The 17,038-nt window shown below is 42.7% G+C and overlaps 1 protein-coding gene across 5 annotated transcripts in view; it reads right to left on the reverse strand.

Annotated features, from left to right (window-relative positions):
* The window catches only part of CPLANE1 (ciliogenesis and planar polarity effector complex subunit 1), a 73,161-nt gene extending 64,161 nt beyond the window's left edge, over window positions 1-9,000 (reverse strand). For all 5 annotated transcript variants that reach the window (XM_081133020.1, XM_081133022.1, XM_081133019.1 and 2 more), the window contains exons 1-9: window positions 8,861-9,000; window positions 7,725-7,865; window positions 5,312-5,440; window positions 4,013-4,148; window positions 3,779-3,898; window positions 3,167-3,399; window positions 2,299-2,405; window positions 991-1,147; window positions 473-576 (exon numbers count right to left, since the gene is read on the reverse strand). In XM_081133020.1, the coding sequence (XP_080989146.1) occupies window positions 473-576; window positions 991-1,147; window positions 2,299-2,405; window positions 3,167-3,399; window positions 3,779-3,898; window positions 4,013-4,148; window positions 5,312-5,392 (938 nt within the window). In that variant the 5' untranslated portion in view covers window positions 5,393-5,440; window positions 7,725-7,865; window positions 8,861-9,000. The remainder of the gene's footprint in view (window positions 1-472; window positions 577-990; window positions 1,148-2,298; window positions 2,406-3,166; window positions 3,400-3,778; window positions 3,899-4,012; window positions 4,149-5,311; window positions 5,441-7,724; window positions 7,866-8,860) is intronic.
* Window positions 9,001-17,038: the final 8,038 nt, after the last annotated feature.

Genomic DNA, 17,038 nt, shown 5'->3' on the forward strand with positions numbered 1-17,038 from the left:
TGTAATCCTACCTAGGTCCTAGTGGTAGCTCACATGCCATCCAAAATTGCCACTTATGTTGCTAATGACCCATGTGCAAAGAATGCCAACTTTGTTTAAAAGGCTACAAAACCTCAGCCTCTGTGTACATGATGGTCTTCCAACCAGATTTTTCCAGTTCAGCCTCTCCAGTTAAGCCCAGTATATTTCTATGCAGTCACGATTCCAGTCCTCCTCAGACCACGTAGAAAGAGAGAAAGGACAGAAAAAATATGCCCATGTATTTTCTACCCAACCAGACCCTTCCTTAAAGTCTTACAGCTTTCCTTATATAAAGCAATTTCAGAATCTGTCAAACACAAATGCTGAAAGTAGCACTACCTACCTATCTAAATACCTACTTAGACACCCACTGAAGTTATCAGAGACTTAAACTTATCAAACTCTTGGAAAAGAAAACAAAAACACTGTTTAGAAATACAAGCGTTCTTACCTGACAAGTGTGGCTGGAACCACAGGATTCTTATTGCTACATCCTTTTAGGCTACCACAGAGAGTAACAAAATTCAGTGTGTTTATAAATAGTACCTGAGTTGCCTAGAAAGAATAAAAAAAGATGACAAACCATTCAAATTATTTTACTTTAATCATTACTTATAATTCTGGAAACCCAGAGATCTATTACTGTTTCAGTAAACTATCTAGGGTCCTTTCCCAACTGGCAAAACAATACTTACCACCTATTTCTCTCTCCTCTCTCATTCTATGTTTTAAGAACATCAGTTACCACGCTGCCCTTCTTTCTTCCTTTTCCCTTAACCGCTTTTCGCCTCTGAAGGTCAAATTTTGAAAACTATGGCTGCTAATTTAAATAACTTTACTAATCCACAATGTTAAGTTGGATCAGAAAACACCAATTTAAAGAACATAAAGAACTATCTTGGGGGGGCATTTCAAAACTGGATTAAACTCTTTTATAGGTTACTTCCAAGACAGTTTCTGTTTACTGACCTTTGGGTCTTTCTGATTAAGAGTTACTGCCAGGGTCAGGCCATCTCTTGAAAAGGCAGCAATTAGAGCTCCTCTTGACTTCACTGATTCACACGAGGGGATCAGACTGGACAGAAGGCAATCTTGCTGTGCCCAATGGACACCATATGGTAATGATCTAAGAAGTAATGAAATAACTGAAAACAGGAAGTACAGTAAATTTCAAATAAACATGTAGTTCATTACAAAAAATCACAGGGTCCAACTAAGTTCCTACATGTGCACATATATCAGGGGACCTCTTAGCAACCGTTTGGCAATTTTGTCCAGGTAACAGAAGAGTGGTCACCAGTTAAAAAAGCTCAACATCAGAGTTCTGTTAGTAATAGCATGTCCCATAGCCAACCCCAAATACATCTGCTTCCACTAGCAGTTTAGTTACACACATTTCTATACTACTGCTAACATTTTTAAAGGGATTAAGTAGGTAGAGAAGGTGTTTTCCGGATAGTGTTCTATATTTGATATGAGGATGGCTACATACATGTATATTCATTAAAGTCCAGGTGCACACTTGAGATTTATTCATTTTACTTTATATAAATCACACCTTAATAAGGTACTGTTAGCATAAAAAATAAAGAGAATAAACAAAGAAAAACAAGCAAAAAAAAAATCACACTATTTTAGTAAAGCTTATTTAGGCAGTATATGTTTTTAATGCATTCTTTCTATTTTATTGGGCTTTTGAGAATAAAACTATTTTCAAATAAAAAAATTCTCAAACATTTAAAAGGTACACTAAATTCAAGTAAGTTATGTCCCTTTTAAATCCAATTAAATTACTTTCCAAAATATTTTTTTATAGTCTTGAAACAAGTCAAACCACCATATTCTGCCTTATTTTTTGAATGTTTTCACTTCTAGGAAAGGAAACAAAAGCAAAAAAACTTTCTAGTTAAACATTTAAAAATGAAAACTAAAGAAGCAAAGCAATACTTAGGGGAAGAAAGGATTTGTAAGGTCTTAGAAGCTGCAGGTCACAATTTGTTTACTAATCTTGTTATGCATTTATAATGCAAAGATGATTTTTTAAAAATTTTTATTGATTGATTTTATTTTTTAGAGAGAGAGAGAGAAACACTGATTTGTGGCTCCACCCATTCATGCGTGCACTAGTTGATTCTCACACGTGCCCTGACTGGGGATTGAACCTGCAACCTTGGTGCATCAGGATGACGCTCTAACCAGCTGAGCCACCCAGCCAGGGCAAGATGATCATGTTTTAAAAGGGAGAGACAATAAGAAAGAAGGAAACATTTACCTCACCTCATAGGTGTAAACACATTCTCATGCCACCGAATTGCTAGAAATGTCAACCTCAGACATTCCCCAGAATAAAACGTAAATGAACACAAGCAGCAGTCTCCAAATAACTGTAGATAAATTTAATACATGTTAGTATATCATTAATCTAAAGCAAATCAAGATATATAAAACATACATATATTCTCATCATAAATAAACGAAACATCAAGATCCTGCTTGTATTTTCATTCTTAACATTAAGTTAAAGACTAAGTAATTTACATGTGAGCCAGAGGCATATCCCAAATGGGAAATCACAATGCTCCTAAAAAAACCACTGCCATTTACTGGGGCTATAACTAAAAAGATTCTTACATAGTAATGCTTCTCTTCTTTTACAATTAGTGGGCTGCCCCTGGAGGTGGGGTGAGGGAGAGGAAAACAATAAAACTTCAAAACGCAACTTGTAACCATAGTGGGTTGGGTATAAAATGTTGGTCCATACAAACAAAGAGCACTATGCTGCTATGTGAATTGTCTTTTAGTTCATGGAGGTATTACTTCCCTGGGAATTAAATGGCTTATTTAATATCACCAATTTTAGATTTTAAACTACAAAACTAGTTCTATTTTAAAACTACGGAAAAGTAAAACTAGGGAAAGAGAAAGGAAGCTCTAATTTCAAACCATTTTTAATAAACATTTCTTAAAATGTGACCGAGATATAATAAAAATATTTTTTCCATAATAATTTCACAATTACTGTGACAATGATGACTAGAGATCTATAGCTATGCCACTGCCCACTCTGCTCATAGCTGCAGACAGTGTCTGTTCTCAGAGTCCAAGATCTCAACTTCTGGAACACCTTGTCTGATTGGGATTTTACCTCATTTTTTATGAACACAGCGTGCACTACAGCTTCTTTCTCTTCAGTGGAAGGCAAATGAACTGCTTCTTCAGGTGTGATCTGGGACCACCGGCCCATCAATGAAGGGGTTTTAGAAGAAAAGATATTCTTGAACTCCAAATACTCCCAAAGAAATATGCATCCAGAAGGAGTTAAAATCAGAATTCTTTTTCCATCTCCAGATACATACAAATAGAGTCTCAAAGAGCTTGCTAAAAAAAAAAAGTAAAGAAAATAATTAAACCTTGAAGTCTGAATTCCCTTCAGAGGCTACATAATTTATCTATTCTGACGAAGAAACCTGAATGATGGAAAACTAAGGCAGTAGTAATAAATTAAAAGTACAAATAATAGTAACATTTATCATGTATTTATGTGATATTAGAAAGCCACCATTATCAGATGTTAGGCATACCAGACTCCTCCAAGATGAATCTAAGTATCACAAATAAACACCACCAAAAAAATACATACATATTTAAGGAAATATATATGTATACACACATAGGTTTTTTAAATAGTAATAGGAAAATGTTTCCTCCTCCTTCCCTGTTTATCAAGTTCAGCCAATTTAAACAAATAAATTCTCACCTACTGCAGCTCTAATCATCTCCTTAGGCTTTTCAGTTGCTTGGATAGTTTTCAAACAATCTTGATCTTTGTTCCAAAGGAAAAGCTCCCCCGTAGTAAGTACCCCAGCCAGCCAGGCATCTGTTCCCAAAAAGGAAATGCAATACTTACAATCTAATATTTCCCTTAATACTGTCCCACATTTTAAAAAATTGCAGTTAACCTAGTCTTTTGAATATATCAGCACTACTTAACCATTACTGGACGTTGCTAGGACAATAACATCCTTCAAGAACGGCTGCAGACGAGGAATTTTCTTCTTCGTCCTTCCCGATAGCAAATTAATTTCATTTATAAGTTTATAATCCAAAAGAAAAACAGCTTCATTTTCCTTAAGAGAAGAAAAATGTGAGACTTAAGAGGTGCAGAAGTTCACTCAAACTCTTATCCAAATTATCCCAGAAAAGAACACAAAGTGACATTTAAGGAAGATTATACATTTGTACCACAAATCATAAAATGAACAATAAGGTTGATTAGGTAACCTGAAGGATTTTTCATTCTATCTTAAAATACCTCATTTAAAATTACTTGGTAAAATGACCTAATGATTGCAATTTAGATTTCTTTAAAATTTAAAATTACAGTAGTGTCTTTCAATTCTGCTAGCCAAAACCGGGTTATCAATTTGAACACTAGTACGTACAAGTTTTAAAATTGTTTATTTAGATTAAAATAGATATGGCTTCTGCAGCCCCAACTCTGATAATTTTTATTACCTAGAAAAAGTACACTGTTTTGAATGAACTTTGTCTCCATGTATTCTAGGGCAGTGGTTTTCAAAGTACCATCTAACCAGCAGCATCAACAACACCTGAGACCCTGTTAGAAATGCATATTCTTCTACTGGAGACCCACTGAATCAGAAACTCTGAAAGGGCCCAGCACTTGTTTTCACAAGCTCTCCAGATGATACTGAGCCAACACAAAGTTCAAGAGACACTGTTCTAGAGAAGGTAAGTTGACAATTTCTCACAGGAAATGAGAACACCAAATTTCTCAATAATCATAATAAATTTTAAGAGGATTTTCTAGGTTTTCCCACTTTCCCTGAGGTGAGGACTCTATTCCAGCCATTGTGAAAGTGTTCCTGGATGGTTAGTGTATTGTGACCTATCTGTACTCCGGGTCATTGCACACTCATGAAAACCACACTGGGAAGAAGCACTCCACTGATTGTTCCAGTAGGAAAAGTTTCAGAAGATTAAATAGTGCCTTCTGATATATGCCATCTCCACCTTCTTAAACATAATATGAAAAAACAATTTTTTTGAAAGTAAAATATTTCTTCTTGATAGACTATTAACTTTCTGGAAAAGCTAACTTGCTCACGATAATAAAAACAAAACACAGACACAAAACCCTGTTCAGTGGGCAGGTGATCCTTCTAAAGATGGATTTAATTTTTAAATGCCATAAAACATTCTTCAATTTTAGAGGAAAAGCATACATTTAATACATATTACATCTGGTATTGTATGAATAAAGCTCTACCTGTCCCAACCAGGAGACTCGTGGCCAGGGTCTCTTCTGCTTGATACTTGTTGATGTCAAAACTTCTAATCTTATCTCCATGCTTGTTGAGACAGCAATGCCCAATTAAGTAAAAACAGTCACAAGACGCTGTGAAAAGCAAAAATAATGATAATAAGTAGCCCATAATATTTACTGAGGGTCTTAGTTTAGAATTTTCATAAAGATTTGGAGTTTTACTTTTTTATCAGCTCAATTATCTTTTTAAGGTAAGGTACTGACAATGCATTCAGTCTCTCATCTTATATCTTGAACAGTCAGGCAAATTGTATTTGCTGTTTGACAAGTTCTTTCTCAGGCGATGAAGGTAAACAAGAACTAGGAAACGATCTTGAAAACACAGTTTCTACGTGACTGGCCTTTCTCAGTGTGGCAGGCTGTGTTTTCAAAGTTGGCCACACGGAAGCTCCCGTCCCACATGTTCTTCTGATACTGTGACTGTGATACTTCCTTCATAGACCCCCTCTCAGGTCTATGCCTTACCCCTTGAAACTGGACTAGATCTTGACTATTTTAACCAAGAATAAAATGGATTTGATGTTGTGCATTTCCCAAGGCTAGATCACAAAAGGCAATACAGCTTCTACCTCACTCCCAGGAATAATCACTCTTGAAGCCTTTAGTTACCACTTCAGCAGTCACCACTTGAGCTGTAAGAAAGTCCAAAGTAGCCCATGTAAAAATGAAGCCCTGAGAGAAAGGGGTGTGAAGACGCCTGGCCAGTCCCCATGCTCAGTGTGGGGAGAGCCACAGGAGGCCAAGGACAGTCCATCAGAGCCCAAGCAGGGGGTAGAGAGCATAATCCCGGGTGCATGGTCCATTCTTGGGAGAATCCTGGGAGGATGTTCACACTGTGGGACATCCTGGTACAGAGTGTTGGAGCTTAAGCTGAGTGAGGACACAGAAGCCATACTGAAAGGGATCCCACTGACCCAACTGAGGACAATTTTAGCATCAAAACAGAGTATAGTAATGGAATTAAAATCCATGAAACAAAATAGGAAACTGTGACTCCCTATAATTTTTAAAAATAAATTGAACATTTGATGAAAAATGGCATATTTACATTGTTTCAAAGTATCTCCCTACAAAATACTCATTAATTACAAAGGAGAAAATGAAAATCATGTGCCACTTAATAGTCAAATGAGAAAAATCTGACACTCTGAGCATCAAAATAAGTAAGATGAGCAATAGGTTACAATCTATTAAATAAAGTAAGAACACATGAGACCACAGCTGTATGGTGGCAGATGTGAAAAATCGCCACGCTGCAACCATCACAGTAAAACTGATTCAGGAAAGCATCATCAATAGATGCTAAAGCAGGCAGAAAGCAGGCAGAGGGAGAGGATGAGAAACAGGGTATTAACATAATCTAGAGGTATCGCCCCATAAATTACTTAATTTGCAAAAAAAAAAAAAAAATACTAGTGATAGTGGAGGAAATAACACCTTAACCTATAAGATGCAGACAATATGCTCCTCTGGTTGCATATAACTTGAAGACTTAATGTTATTTATATATCATTCCAACCCCAAAATGCAAACCTGTCTTATTTATAAGGAAACTATTCCACATAGAAGAAAATGATATAAAATAATGAGTCTATACTATTCCTTAAAAATGTCCATACCACGAGAAACAAAGTTTTAAGAGTTCTTCCAAGTTAAAGAAGATTAATGAGGAGCATCTGAGATCTTGCTCTCCGGCATATGTTGTCAGTTTGGCTCAAATAACTCTCGTAAAAATTCTCAAAAAATAAAAGATTAATGATATAAGACAAGTGAGTGCAGTATGATATCCTGAACTATATCCTTACCAGAAAATTGGCTATAAAGGATATTATTGTGACAGTTGACATAAACGGAAAATGAACTATATAGCATAGATAAAAGTGTCAATGCTAAATTTCCTGAACTTGGTAACTGTACTTGTTTATGTAAAAGAGTATCACTGCTCTTCGGAAATGTATATGGTACTAAGTATTAAGATGTAAGGGGTATGATGTATGCAACCCACCCTCAAAGATAAAGCTCAGCAAAATATAAACAAGTGGTTAATAGAAAAAAAATTAAGTATATTTAAATGTGTGTGTGTGTATACACAACTATATATACAAGCAAGCGGTCAACCTTGGTAACGGTATAGGAGTTCTTTATATTTTTCTTGCACCTTTTCGGTAAACTTGAAATTATTTTGAATTCAAAAAAGACAACAGGAAAATAAAACAAGACTGGGTATTTGATGACGTAAAGGAATTAATGTTATTTTTGGTGGTAGGTGGTAATTCTACTATGGCTTTTATTTTAAACCAGGAAATTCTGACAGTGCTTATTCAGATTTCACCAGTTTTATTTTTTTAATCCTTACCCAAGGACATGCTGAGAGAGAGAAGAGAGAGAGAAAGAAACGTCCTTCGGCTGCTTTCCCTCCGTGCCCCGAGTGGGGACAGAGCCAGTGCACAGGGCAACGCTCAGCCAACTGAGCCACTTGGGTTGGGCTGGAGTTTTGCTGTTTAAAAAAATAATAATAATAATTTTTATTTTTTAGAGAGGAAGGGAGAGAGAAGGAGATGTCGTGAGATGCGAGAGCCCAGCATCTAACTGCCGCCTCCCACTGGGGATGGAGCCCGCGGCCAGGGCTCGAGCCCCACCGGGGCTTTCGGCGCAGATGCCCGGCCAGGGCCGCTCCGGCCGCCTGCAGGTCTGGTTTTAAGGGTCCTCACCTCCCCTAGATGTGGGATGCAGTATATACTAAGTATTTATACCAGGGACTTAGCTTTAAAATACTCCAGGTGTGTACTCTGAGGTCAGCTTTGCATCTAAAATGTTACGCGGTTCAGGGCGTGAGGGGCGCCCCGCGGAGCCGCCGCAGCCACGCTCAAAGCAGCAGCGCTCCCGACGGGAGACGGCACCAAACGCGCAACGATCACGGATGGAAGGAGAAGAGTTGGCCCCGTGACACTCACTAGACACGTGAGGTGGGGTGGAGTAAGTCGACCCGAAACGGTACCTTCATTTAAAACACCGGGGCCAACGCCACTTAAAGACAGTTTCCAAGTTCTGCGGTTCCCACCACGCAGGAGTCTGAGAAACCGCGGGCCGCCCTCCACGTTCAACCAACCACCCACCAACGAAGGTGAAAGCGCGAGTCACGCAGGGGTCCCTGCGGGGTTTCTCCCGACCCTGCGGCGGGGGCCGGGCTGGGCGAGGTGCCACGGCGGCGGCGCCCGGGGCGCGACTGGAGCCGCAGGACCGGCCCTCGGAGCCCGCGCCCCCGCGGCCTGAGGAGCGGGGCCGGCGGGACGGCCGCAGCGGGGCAGGCCCAGGGAGAGGAGGGCCAAGCGCGGGGCAGGGGGCGGCGCGGGAGGCCGGGAGCTGCGGGCGGGAGGTCGTGGGCCTGCAGGACGGGGCGTGAGTGGGGACCGAGGAGCCGGAGAACGCCGGCGGCCCAGGGCGCGGCGGGGGGACGGGGAGGCCGTGCGGGCGGGAACCCGGGGCAGTTACCTCCGTCAGGGCCCGGCTCCTCCGGGCGGGAACGGCGCGGCGATGCCCAGGGCCCAGCAGGCGGCGGGGCCGGGGACGCGGGAGGGAGACGGCAGCTGGCCGAGCCCGCCGCCCAGACGCGAGCTCGAGCCCCAGAGACCGCGGGGGGCGGGGCGGGGGCGGGGCCTCGAGCGCCGCCAGGGCGCCTGCTCCGAGCCCGCGCGGCCTCTTCAACGCCCCGCCCGGCCGCCCGCCCAGCCTCAGCCTCCCCCAGTCTCAGCCTCCCCCAGTCTCAGCCTCCCCCAGTCTCAGCCTCCCCCAGTCTCAGCCTCCCCCAGTCTCAGCCTCCCCCAGTCTCAGCCTCCCCCAGTCTCCTCCCGCTCTCGCCCCCCGCCCCCCAGGTCCCGGGCGCTCCCCGCCCTCCCGCGTCTCCTCCCGCTCTCGCCCCCCGCCCCCCAGGTCCCGGGGGCTCCCCGCCCTCCGCGTCTCCTCCCGCTCTCGCCCCCTCCCCCCGCCGCCTCTCCCCCCGCCGCCCCAGGTCCCGGGCGCTCCCCGCCCTCCCGCGTCTCCTCCCGCTCTCGCCCCCTGCCCCCCAGGTCCCGGGGACTCCCCGCCCTCCCGCGTCTCCTCCCGCTCTCGCCCCCCGCCCTCCCGCGTCTCCAGGGCCCGGGCGCGTCCCGGTTTTCCCTCGCCGCCCGGCCGCCTCTGGGTTTCTGAGCGCCTTGGGCCTGTGCAGCGCTTCCCGGGAAACCGTCTAACAACCGTCTGCCGTGCCACGAGCTCGCGGGGGCACCCCGCCAGCGAAGACCGCCACAGACCCGAAAGGCAGGGGCTTGAACCCGGCGCTCCGCAGGCCAGGTGGGCAGGCGCGTCGGTCCTCGCAGCCCCGGGGGCGCGTGGTCACCGCGCCGCGGCCCCCGCTTCGCCCGGGTCCTGGCGCAGCCGCGCCCCTGCGAGCGGGTCGGGGACTCGCAGCCCCGGGCCGAGCGCGCCCCGAGAAGCGCTTGGCGGGCCCTCGAGTTCGCGGCCCCGGCGCGGCGCGCTCGCGTCCCTCCGCCTCGCGTGTTGGTGCCCCGGGCCCGGGGGTCGGAGGCGTCGGGCTCGTGCCCCGTGGCTGGGGTGAGGGCGTTGTCGGGGCGCGTCGCCCAGCGCTCTCGGAGGAGCAGCCCTCCGCGCGGTTTTTCTCGGCCAGCGGAGGAGGCGGGGCCGGAGACCTCCCCCCAGCCTCGGGGGCCGCGTGAGGCTCGGGGAGGAGGAACCCCCGGGCCAGGTGGGAGGGTCAGGGCGGTTTCATTGGGGCGTCTGAGTACACGCGGCCTGGGCTCCCAGTGGTCGGGAAGAAGCCTTTTTATGGGGTGTCTGGAGGGAACTTCTTGGCCCTCCCGCCCGGCTTTCCCTAGCAGGAGTAGAAAGCCGGGGAATGGAAGGAACAGGTGGTTGCTTGAGATACCCTCTCAGGCAGGGCATAAGGAACAGAAGGGAGTTTACCGAAATGAGTGTACCTAAGGTTTACATCCCCATGCATGGGGTGGGGGGAGCCTCAGGAACATTAAGCTTTTGTCCAGACCTAAGCAGCTACACCCATCCCTGCGTGCGGGATAACGGGCTGCGGATACTGGCAACTGGGCACCACTTATCTCAAAGGTTGGAGAACTGAGATGCTTCAAGTTCACCCAAAGTCATGAACAGCTTACATAAATCTTATTAGAGTCCGCATAAAACGTCTCAAGCAGAAAAAAAATCCAGGAATTAAGAAATCCTAACAGCTTTCCAGTTTTCTGTGTTCCCCTTTCTGGGTCCTGATGAGATAGTAGTGGGATAACCACTACTGGCTGACTTGCTGTAGAGGCGTCAGTGCCCTTCCAGAGCTGACTGTCGCATTCATTTATTCTTTAAATTTTGTGGGAATGGCTACGGTTTGCTAAAATCATCAAATGTCTATAATGCGTGAGACACTATGCTAGGTATAAAGAGGGGAAGACAATGTTGTCCCTGTTTTTAAAAGAGTTATTGACCCTTAAATTCCACGGCAGCAGTACGCAGTCAGCATTTTCTCTGTCGGAGAGGTTGGAAGTCAGAAATAGCTAAGCTGGGCTTTAGACAGAGAGCCGTTCAGTTTGAAGCAGGTGCATCTGGTGGTGCCTTCCGACGTCCAGCTGGAACGACCCGCTGAACAATTAGATCCACGGTTCAGAAGCCCTGTGGGAGGACTAGATACAGAATATGTAACCTGAACATTGTCAGCCTCTCCTTCAGCCGGCCCTGCACTTTTGAAAGCCCCGCCTCTCTTTAATATGTGCTGATGGGTAAGAGTTTAGTGGACAGGGCCAACTCATGAGAATGTGAGAGGGATGCAGGAGAGCCCTGTGAAAATCAAGTTAAGCGCAAATAAAAAGAAGCCCGAGAATTCCCCCAGCAGATTTGGTGTTCTGTGGTTACAGTTACAGTGCCAGGCATCTAAGAACTGAGGTCCTTTGGTAGCAGGTAGTAAAATCACATCTGACTAGTCTGAGCAAGAGAGGGAATGTATTGCAGAGATTCTGGTGTGTCCCACAGAGTCTAAGGAATGGTTTGAACAACCAGTCTTTGGGAGGGATGGGAACGAGGAGAGACTATAGTCGCGCTCTCTAGAGCAGTGCTGTCGGGTAGGAACGTCTGTGCTGATGAAAATGTTCTACGTCTGCTCTGTCCAGTACCGGAGGCATGAGCTACAAATGATACTGAGCACCTGACAGGTAGCTAGTGCAACTGAGACACTGAATTTTTAATTTTGTTGTCATGAAATTTAAATAGCCAAATGTGGCTAGTGGTTCCTATATTGCACAGTGCAGCTTCAAAGCTTTGCCATCAACATGACTCAGCTGCAGTTACTCTCAGCTTCTGTCTCAGTTCAAAATTGCATATCTCTTGGAGGGAACATGCAAATGATGCAGTCTGGGTAAGAGATTCACTCCTGGATCAGTCAGCTATGGCTAGGATCACAGTACAGAAATGGCTGCTGAGGGCTCATCTGTGTTTCTGAGTCTTGTTGCATAATCAAGATGGTCAAGGGAAAGGGGGAAAAGAGAGCATGGCCACAGTGTCAAGACCTAGGCCCAGAAATGACACAGAATTTCAGCTTATGTTGCAGTGGAGAGAACTTAATCCTGTGGTCACACCTAACTGCAAAGGAGGTTGGGAAATGTAGGTTAGCAATGTACCCAGTAAGACTGAAAAAAATGATTTTGATGGGCAATCGTTTTTTTTGTGTGTGGTTTTTTTTTATGTCTTTATTGATTTCAGAGAGAGGAAGGGAGGAGGAGAGAGAGAGATAGAAACATCAATGATGAGAGTCATTGATAGGCTGCCTCCTGCGTGCCCCTTACTGGGGGTCGAGCCTGGGCATGTGCCCTGACCAGGAATTGAACCTTGATCTCCTGGATCCTAGGTTGATGCTCAACTGCCGAGCCACGCCGGCTGGCCAGTTAGTAGTTTTTAGCACACATGGTTAGAATAAAAATAACAATAATACATAGTTCCTGCCTTTAAAGATGTCACAGGTTTGGTGAGGGGAGAGATGAGTATTTAACTAGCAATGAATAAGGAACATGCTGTAAGAACTCAAAGAATGGCTTAAAGCAGTATTTCTTACTTTAATGTATATTTAAATCACCTGGAAAGCTTGTTAAAATGTCGACTCTGATTCAGGGAGTGGGGAGGGAGTTCAGCATTTTGAGATCTTTCTTCACAAGCGCCCAGGTGATGCCAGTGCTGCTGGTCCTTGGACCATACTTTTAAGTAGCAAGTGATTTCAGATTCAGCAAACACTACTGGATTTAACAATAAAATAACTTGATTGGCTCATTAACATAGGGATTCAGTAGATTTCTTACAAGTTTTGATCAATTTTTGTTCCATTTTTCCCTAATTCTTTTCACGCTGCCCTTTTCAGACTGGCTTCTTTTGTGATAAAGTGAAAAGATGGCAAATTTACACCCATTTTACAAAGAACATGTAGTTTAAAATTTTTTCCTATAATGAAACATTTTCAATGAGCCTCTACTTCATTGTGTAGCAAGGAAAGTCTATCTTGACAGTTCCACTTCCATTTCTCCTTTGGTAAAGTCTCTAACAAATGCTCTATCTTGTGGGTTTTCTTATTACCATTGTACTTAGTCTGCAGAGCAGATTTATCGGGAGTGGAAGGAGGTTTTGTGCCTTAACAGTGGTGGAGAGCGGTTTTACTCAACTGTTTCCTGAATGTTTACCCATCACTGCTTGTCTGCTGCTTGCTCCGCCGTCTGTTGCACTGGCGTCAAATGTGGTACAGCTAGTCTCTGATGTCCCCCTTGATGATGCTGCAGTGCCCATGCAGGCTCAGACACATCCCTCATCTTTCTATTCTGTTGGCTCTACAGTGGGGTCCCCTTGTTCTCAACTCCCTTCTCCACCCTGAGCCTGTGAGAATGTTATATCCCTTGAACTTGACCTGAGAGAGAGCAGGTCAGGAATGCATCAGCTCCTTTCCTTATGTGTAACGTTTTATTCTGCTTGGATCACCCCAAATTGGGGGTGGAGCATCCAAAGGGACAAACTTTTCCAGTCAAACTATGTGGAAGCAACTCTACACTTGGACTTCTTAGTTTTGAGAGCCAATAAATTCTTTTGCTTAAATTGAGATTTTTTTGGTTACTTTTTATTTTTGTCATCTGCAATGGAGTCTTTATATATTGCACCAGTAATTTGTCATTTCTTCCAAGGAACACGGCAGGGGTATGACATATGTAGGTTTACATTTTAAGAAGACCACTCTAACTTTATTTTTTTAATGTTTTTATTGATTTCAGAGAGAGAATAAGGGAGAGGGAGATAGAAACATCAGTGATGAGAGTCATTGATGGGCTGCCTCCTGCACGCCCCCTACTGGAGATCCAGCCCAAAACCCAGGCATGTGCCCTGACTGGGAATCAAACAAAGACCTCCTGGTTGATGGGTGGATGCTCAACCACTAAGCCACACTGGCCAGGCAAGACCACTCTAACTTTAGTATGGAAAAGGAATGAAGGCAGGATCAAATTAGAGACAGAAAGACCACAGAGAGACTACTGTAGACATCCAGGTGAAACAGGGCAAACTGATTAAACCCTAAAAACCTGAGACAATTGGACAGCTATGGAGGATATAAAGGAAACACTGTTAGAAACTGGTGACTGACTGGATTTAGAGGGAGAGAGAATTTAGAGATGATACCCATAATTAGATGATGAAAACTCAGGCAGCAGAGAAGGAACAGGAGTAGACAGAAGGCAGGGAGAGCAGGAGGTTTGGTCATGGTTGGCTGAGAAGCTTGAGCTCATCCAAGTGGAAATTTTCATTACACAGGTGGACGCTCAGGTGTGAACTGGAGATATGAGGGTTCTGGCTCCCACATGGTAAATTGATTAATCTTAAAAAGAGTTTTCTTGCTGATAGGAGTTGCTAAAATGCAAAAAGCATAACTAAGAGTTTTAAAATAAATATTAATTTCAAACATACTATAAAGTAGTAGAAATAATGCTTATGAGGAATATTTCCTATGAAGAAAACAAACTCGGGAGAGTTTAAATGATTTACGAGAAGACTCAAAAATATTCTTTAAAAAAATTTATTATTAAGAGAATTTAAATGAGGAAACTCATAGAAACTGAAAGGAAATGATGTGCCCTTTCAAGACTTTTAGAGCCAACGTTCTCAGTTCACTTCCTCAATACGAATGTGTCACAGTCATAATTTTGCCTCTGATAAGTAAGAGGGAAACACATGGAGGTGGGAAGTATCCTGAGGAAGAGAATGAGCTATCTGTGAGCATCCTGAGGTGAAATGAACTATAACATAAAAGTGGAGGAAGTTTATGTAGTTAGCAGACAGTGGTTCGATGAACAAGTCACTAGTAAGCTGGGTATGTTATAACTACAAAACGAACATCTATCACATGCATTTCAGGGTCAATAGCCCATACCTTGCCAAGTTACTCAAAATAGGTTTTTCTCTTCTTTCCTAACCATTTTGCCATACTAACAAGATCTACCTAAAATATAAATATGTAACAATCAAGGAGTCAGTGACTCCTCACTGCCTGCAATGAATACACTGTTTCATAACCAAGTTCTATTGATTATTCATTGCCTGTATGGTTACTAGTTACTATAAAGAAATGTGCTGAATGAACAAAGTATACTGATGCAGTGGACACAAGTGCTATAACAATGCCACCCCAAGTTTAACCCACTGACCCCCAGTGTCAGCATCACATTGCAGCTGGAACTCAATAATCTGTTTTGTAGGCTCTCCAAGTGAGTTTTAGAAACACTGTTGCAGAGGACTAAAAGGGAGGGGATCTGATTTCTTTTCTCTTAGGGATCTTACCCTCCCTCCCAAAGGGTACTGAAAACACCTGTTGGGCAGCTGGAGTTCTAAAAACCTCTCAAAAGGTGCTATGGGCATGAAAGGGACAGAGTTCCGGTTTCTGACTCAGGACCATTCAGCCATGTGAGCCTGCTACCCTTTATAGAGAAGTAGCTTCAATATTGTGAGTTGAGTATATTTAACATATATATTGATATGGTTCTATATAGTTATATTTTATAAATATGATATAGTTATATATAAGTACATATTATAGTTAACATATTATAAAATATAGTTAATATATATTATACATAAGTATAATATATTACATAAGATATATATATTATAAAAGTTATATATAATAAAAGTATATTTATGTATGTATTATATATAGCTAATATATAATATATATAAAAAACACATAGAAAACTATAAATATATCTAGCAGAACTAGAGTTATGGCTAAATTTTAATATTTAAGCAAGACTCATTTTAAGTAGACATGACAGAACTTTAAATTTACAGAATTGATAAAGTATTGCATACATTCATTTTCCATATTAAAAAAAACTTAATTGAAAATCTGAAAACTATGAGAGGTAGTTGTACCTAATGAGTGATATTTTGACATTCTATTAAATATTATAAATTAAAGATTATAGGACAAAGGGAGCTAAACTCTAAGAGAATAAATATGGAAAGGGCAACCCATGATTTTGGGGGAAAAATAAAAGTGGAAGGAAAAATATTTCAAAAATGTATTTTAAAACTTGTTCAACATGCCTTAGTGACAGCTACTCCCTCTTGGTGGCAGTACAGTGAGAGGAAGGGTATCCACGTTCTCAACTTTCATTAGTCCCCATTCTCTCCTCCCTCGTCGTTGCCATGACTTTGGGGCACTTGGTTTAGATATTCCCATTTTCTTAAACTCTAAAAACTACATAACTGACATCTTTGCTGTACATATTGTGTGTATTGGGTAAAACTCGTGGGTTGTGGTTATTGATGGGGGAGGGGAGGAGGAATCACATAGGGAGCACGATCCACAAACTAGTTGTACCCTGAATCCTGTGTTTCTCAAACTTGACGTTTACCAGCATGCCCTGAAGGCATGTTAAATACAGAGTGCTGGGCCTCACCCTGAATTATGGATTCAGTAGGCTGGAAATGGGCTGGACAATCAGAATTTCTAACGAATTCCTAGGCGATGATGATGTGGCTGGTTTGGTGCACATTTTGAGAACCATTTCTCTAATGAAATCAGTAGTCACAAGGCCAAAGAACTAGGTAGACACTAGGAAAAACAGTATCTCCCTGTAAAGGTTTTCAAGAAACATTAGTTACAAGTTTATCACCTGCTCAAAAACAAGCAGGTATATATTAATCTTCAAGGGTGGTAACTGACAAAATTAGTAGTTGGAGGGATTTCTTTCCAAGGATACACCCAAAACCTCAACAGCTTTAAAAAAGAGACAGTGTTTGCTTGCCTACTTAAAGGTTGTTGTAGAATCCAGTATTATGGAAATGACCTTCTCAGCTAGCCTATTAAATTTTGCTATCAACTTCTTTGGACTAAATTAAAAAGAAATATTGTGAATTCAAAATTTCTGCCTGCAGTAAAATTTAAAATAAGAGTTTCTAAATATTTCTTACCCTGTGTTAATAAGAGCATAAAAAATTTTGCCTCAATTGTTTTTTAACCTGATTATAAAACAAAGTATTAGTAAAAAAGAATTCATCTGCTAAATGTGTTGTATGTAGATACTAGCCACCTGTTAAAAACACATTTCTATAAAAATTGTTCTTAATTTCTTAGATTTAGAGCACTTGATA

Source organism: Miniopterus schreibersii (genome assembly GCF_964146895.1).
Source record: "Miniopterus schreibersii genome assembly, chromosome: 3".
NCBI lineage: Eukaryota > Metazoa > Chordata > Mammalia > Chiroptera > Miniopteridae > Miniopterus > Miniopterus schreibersii.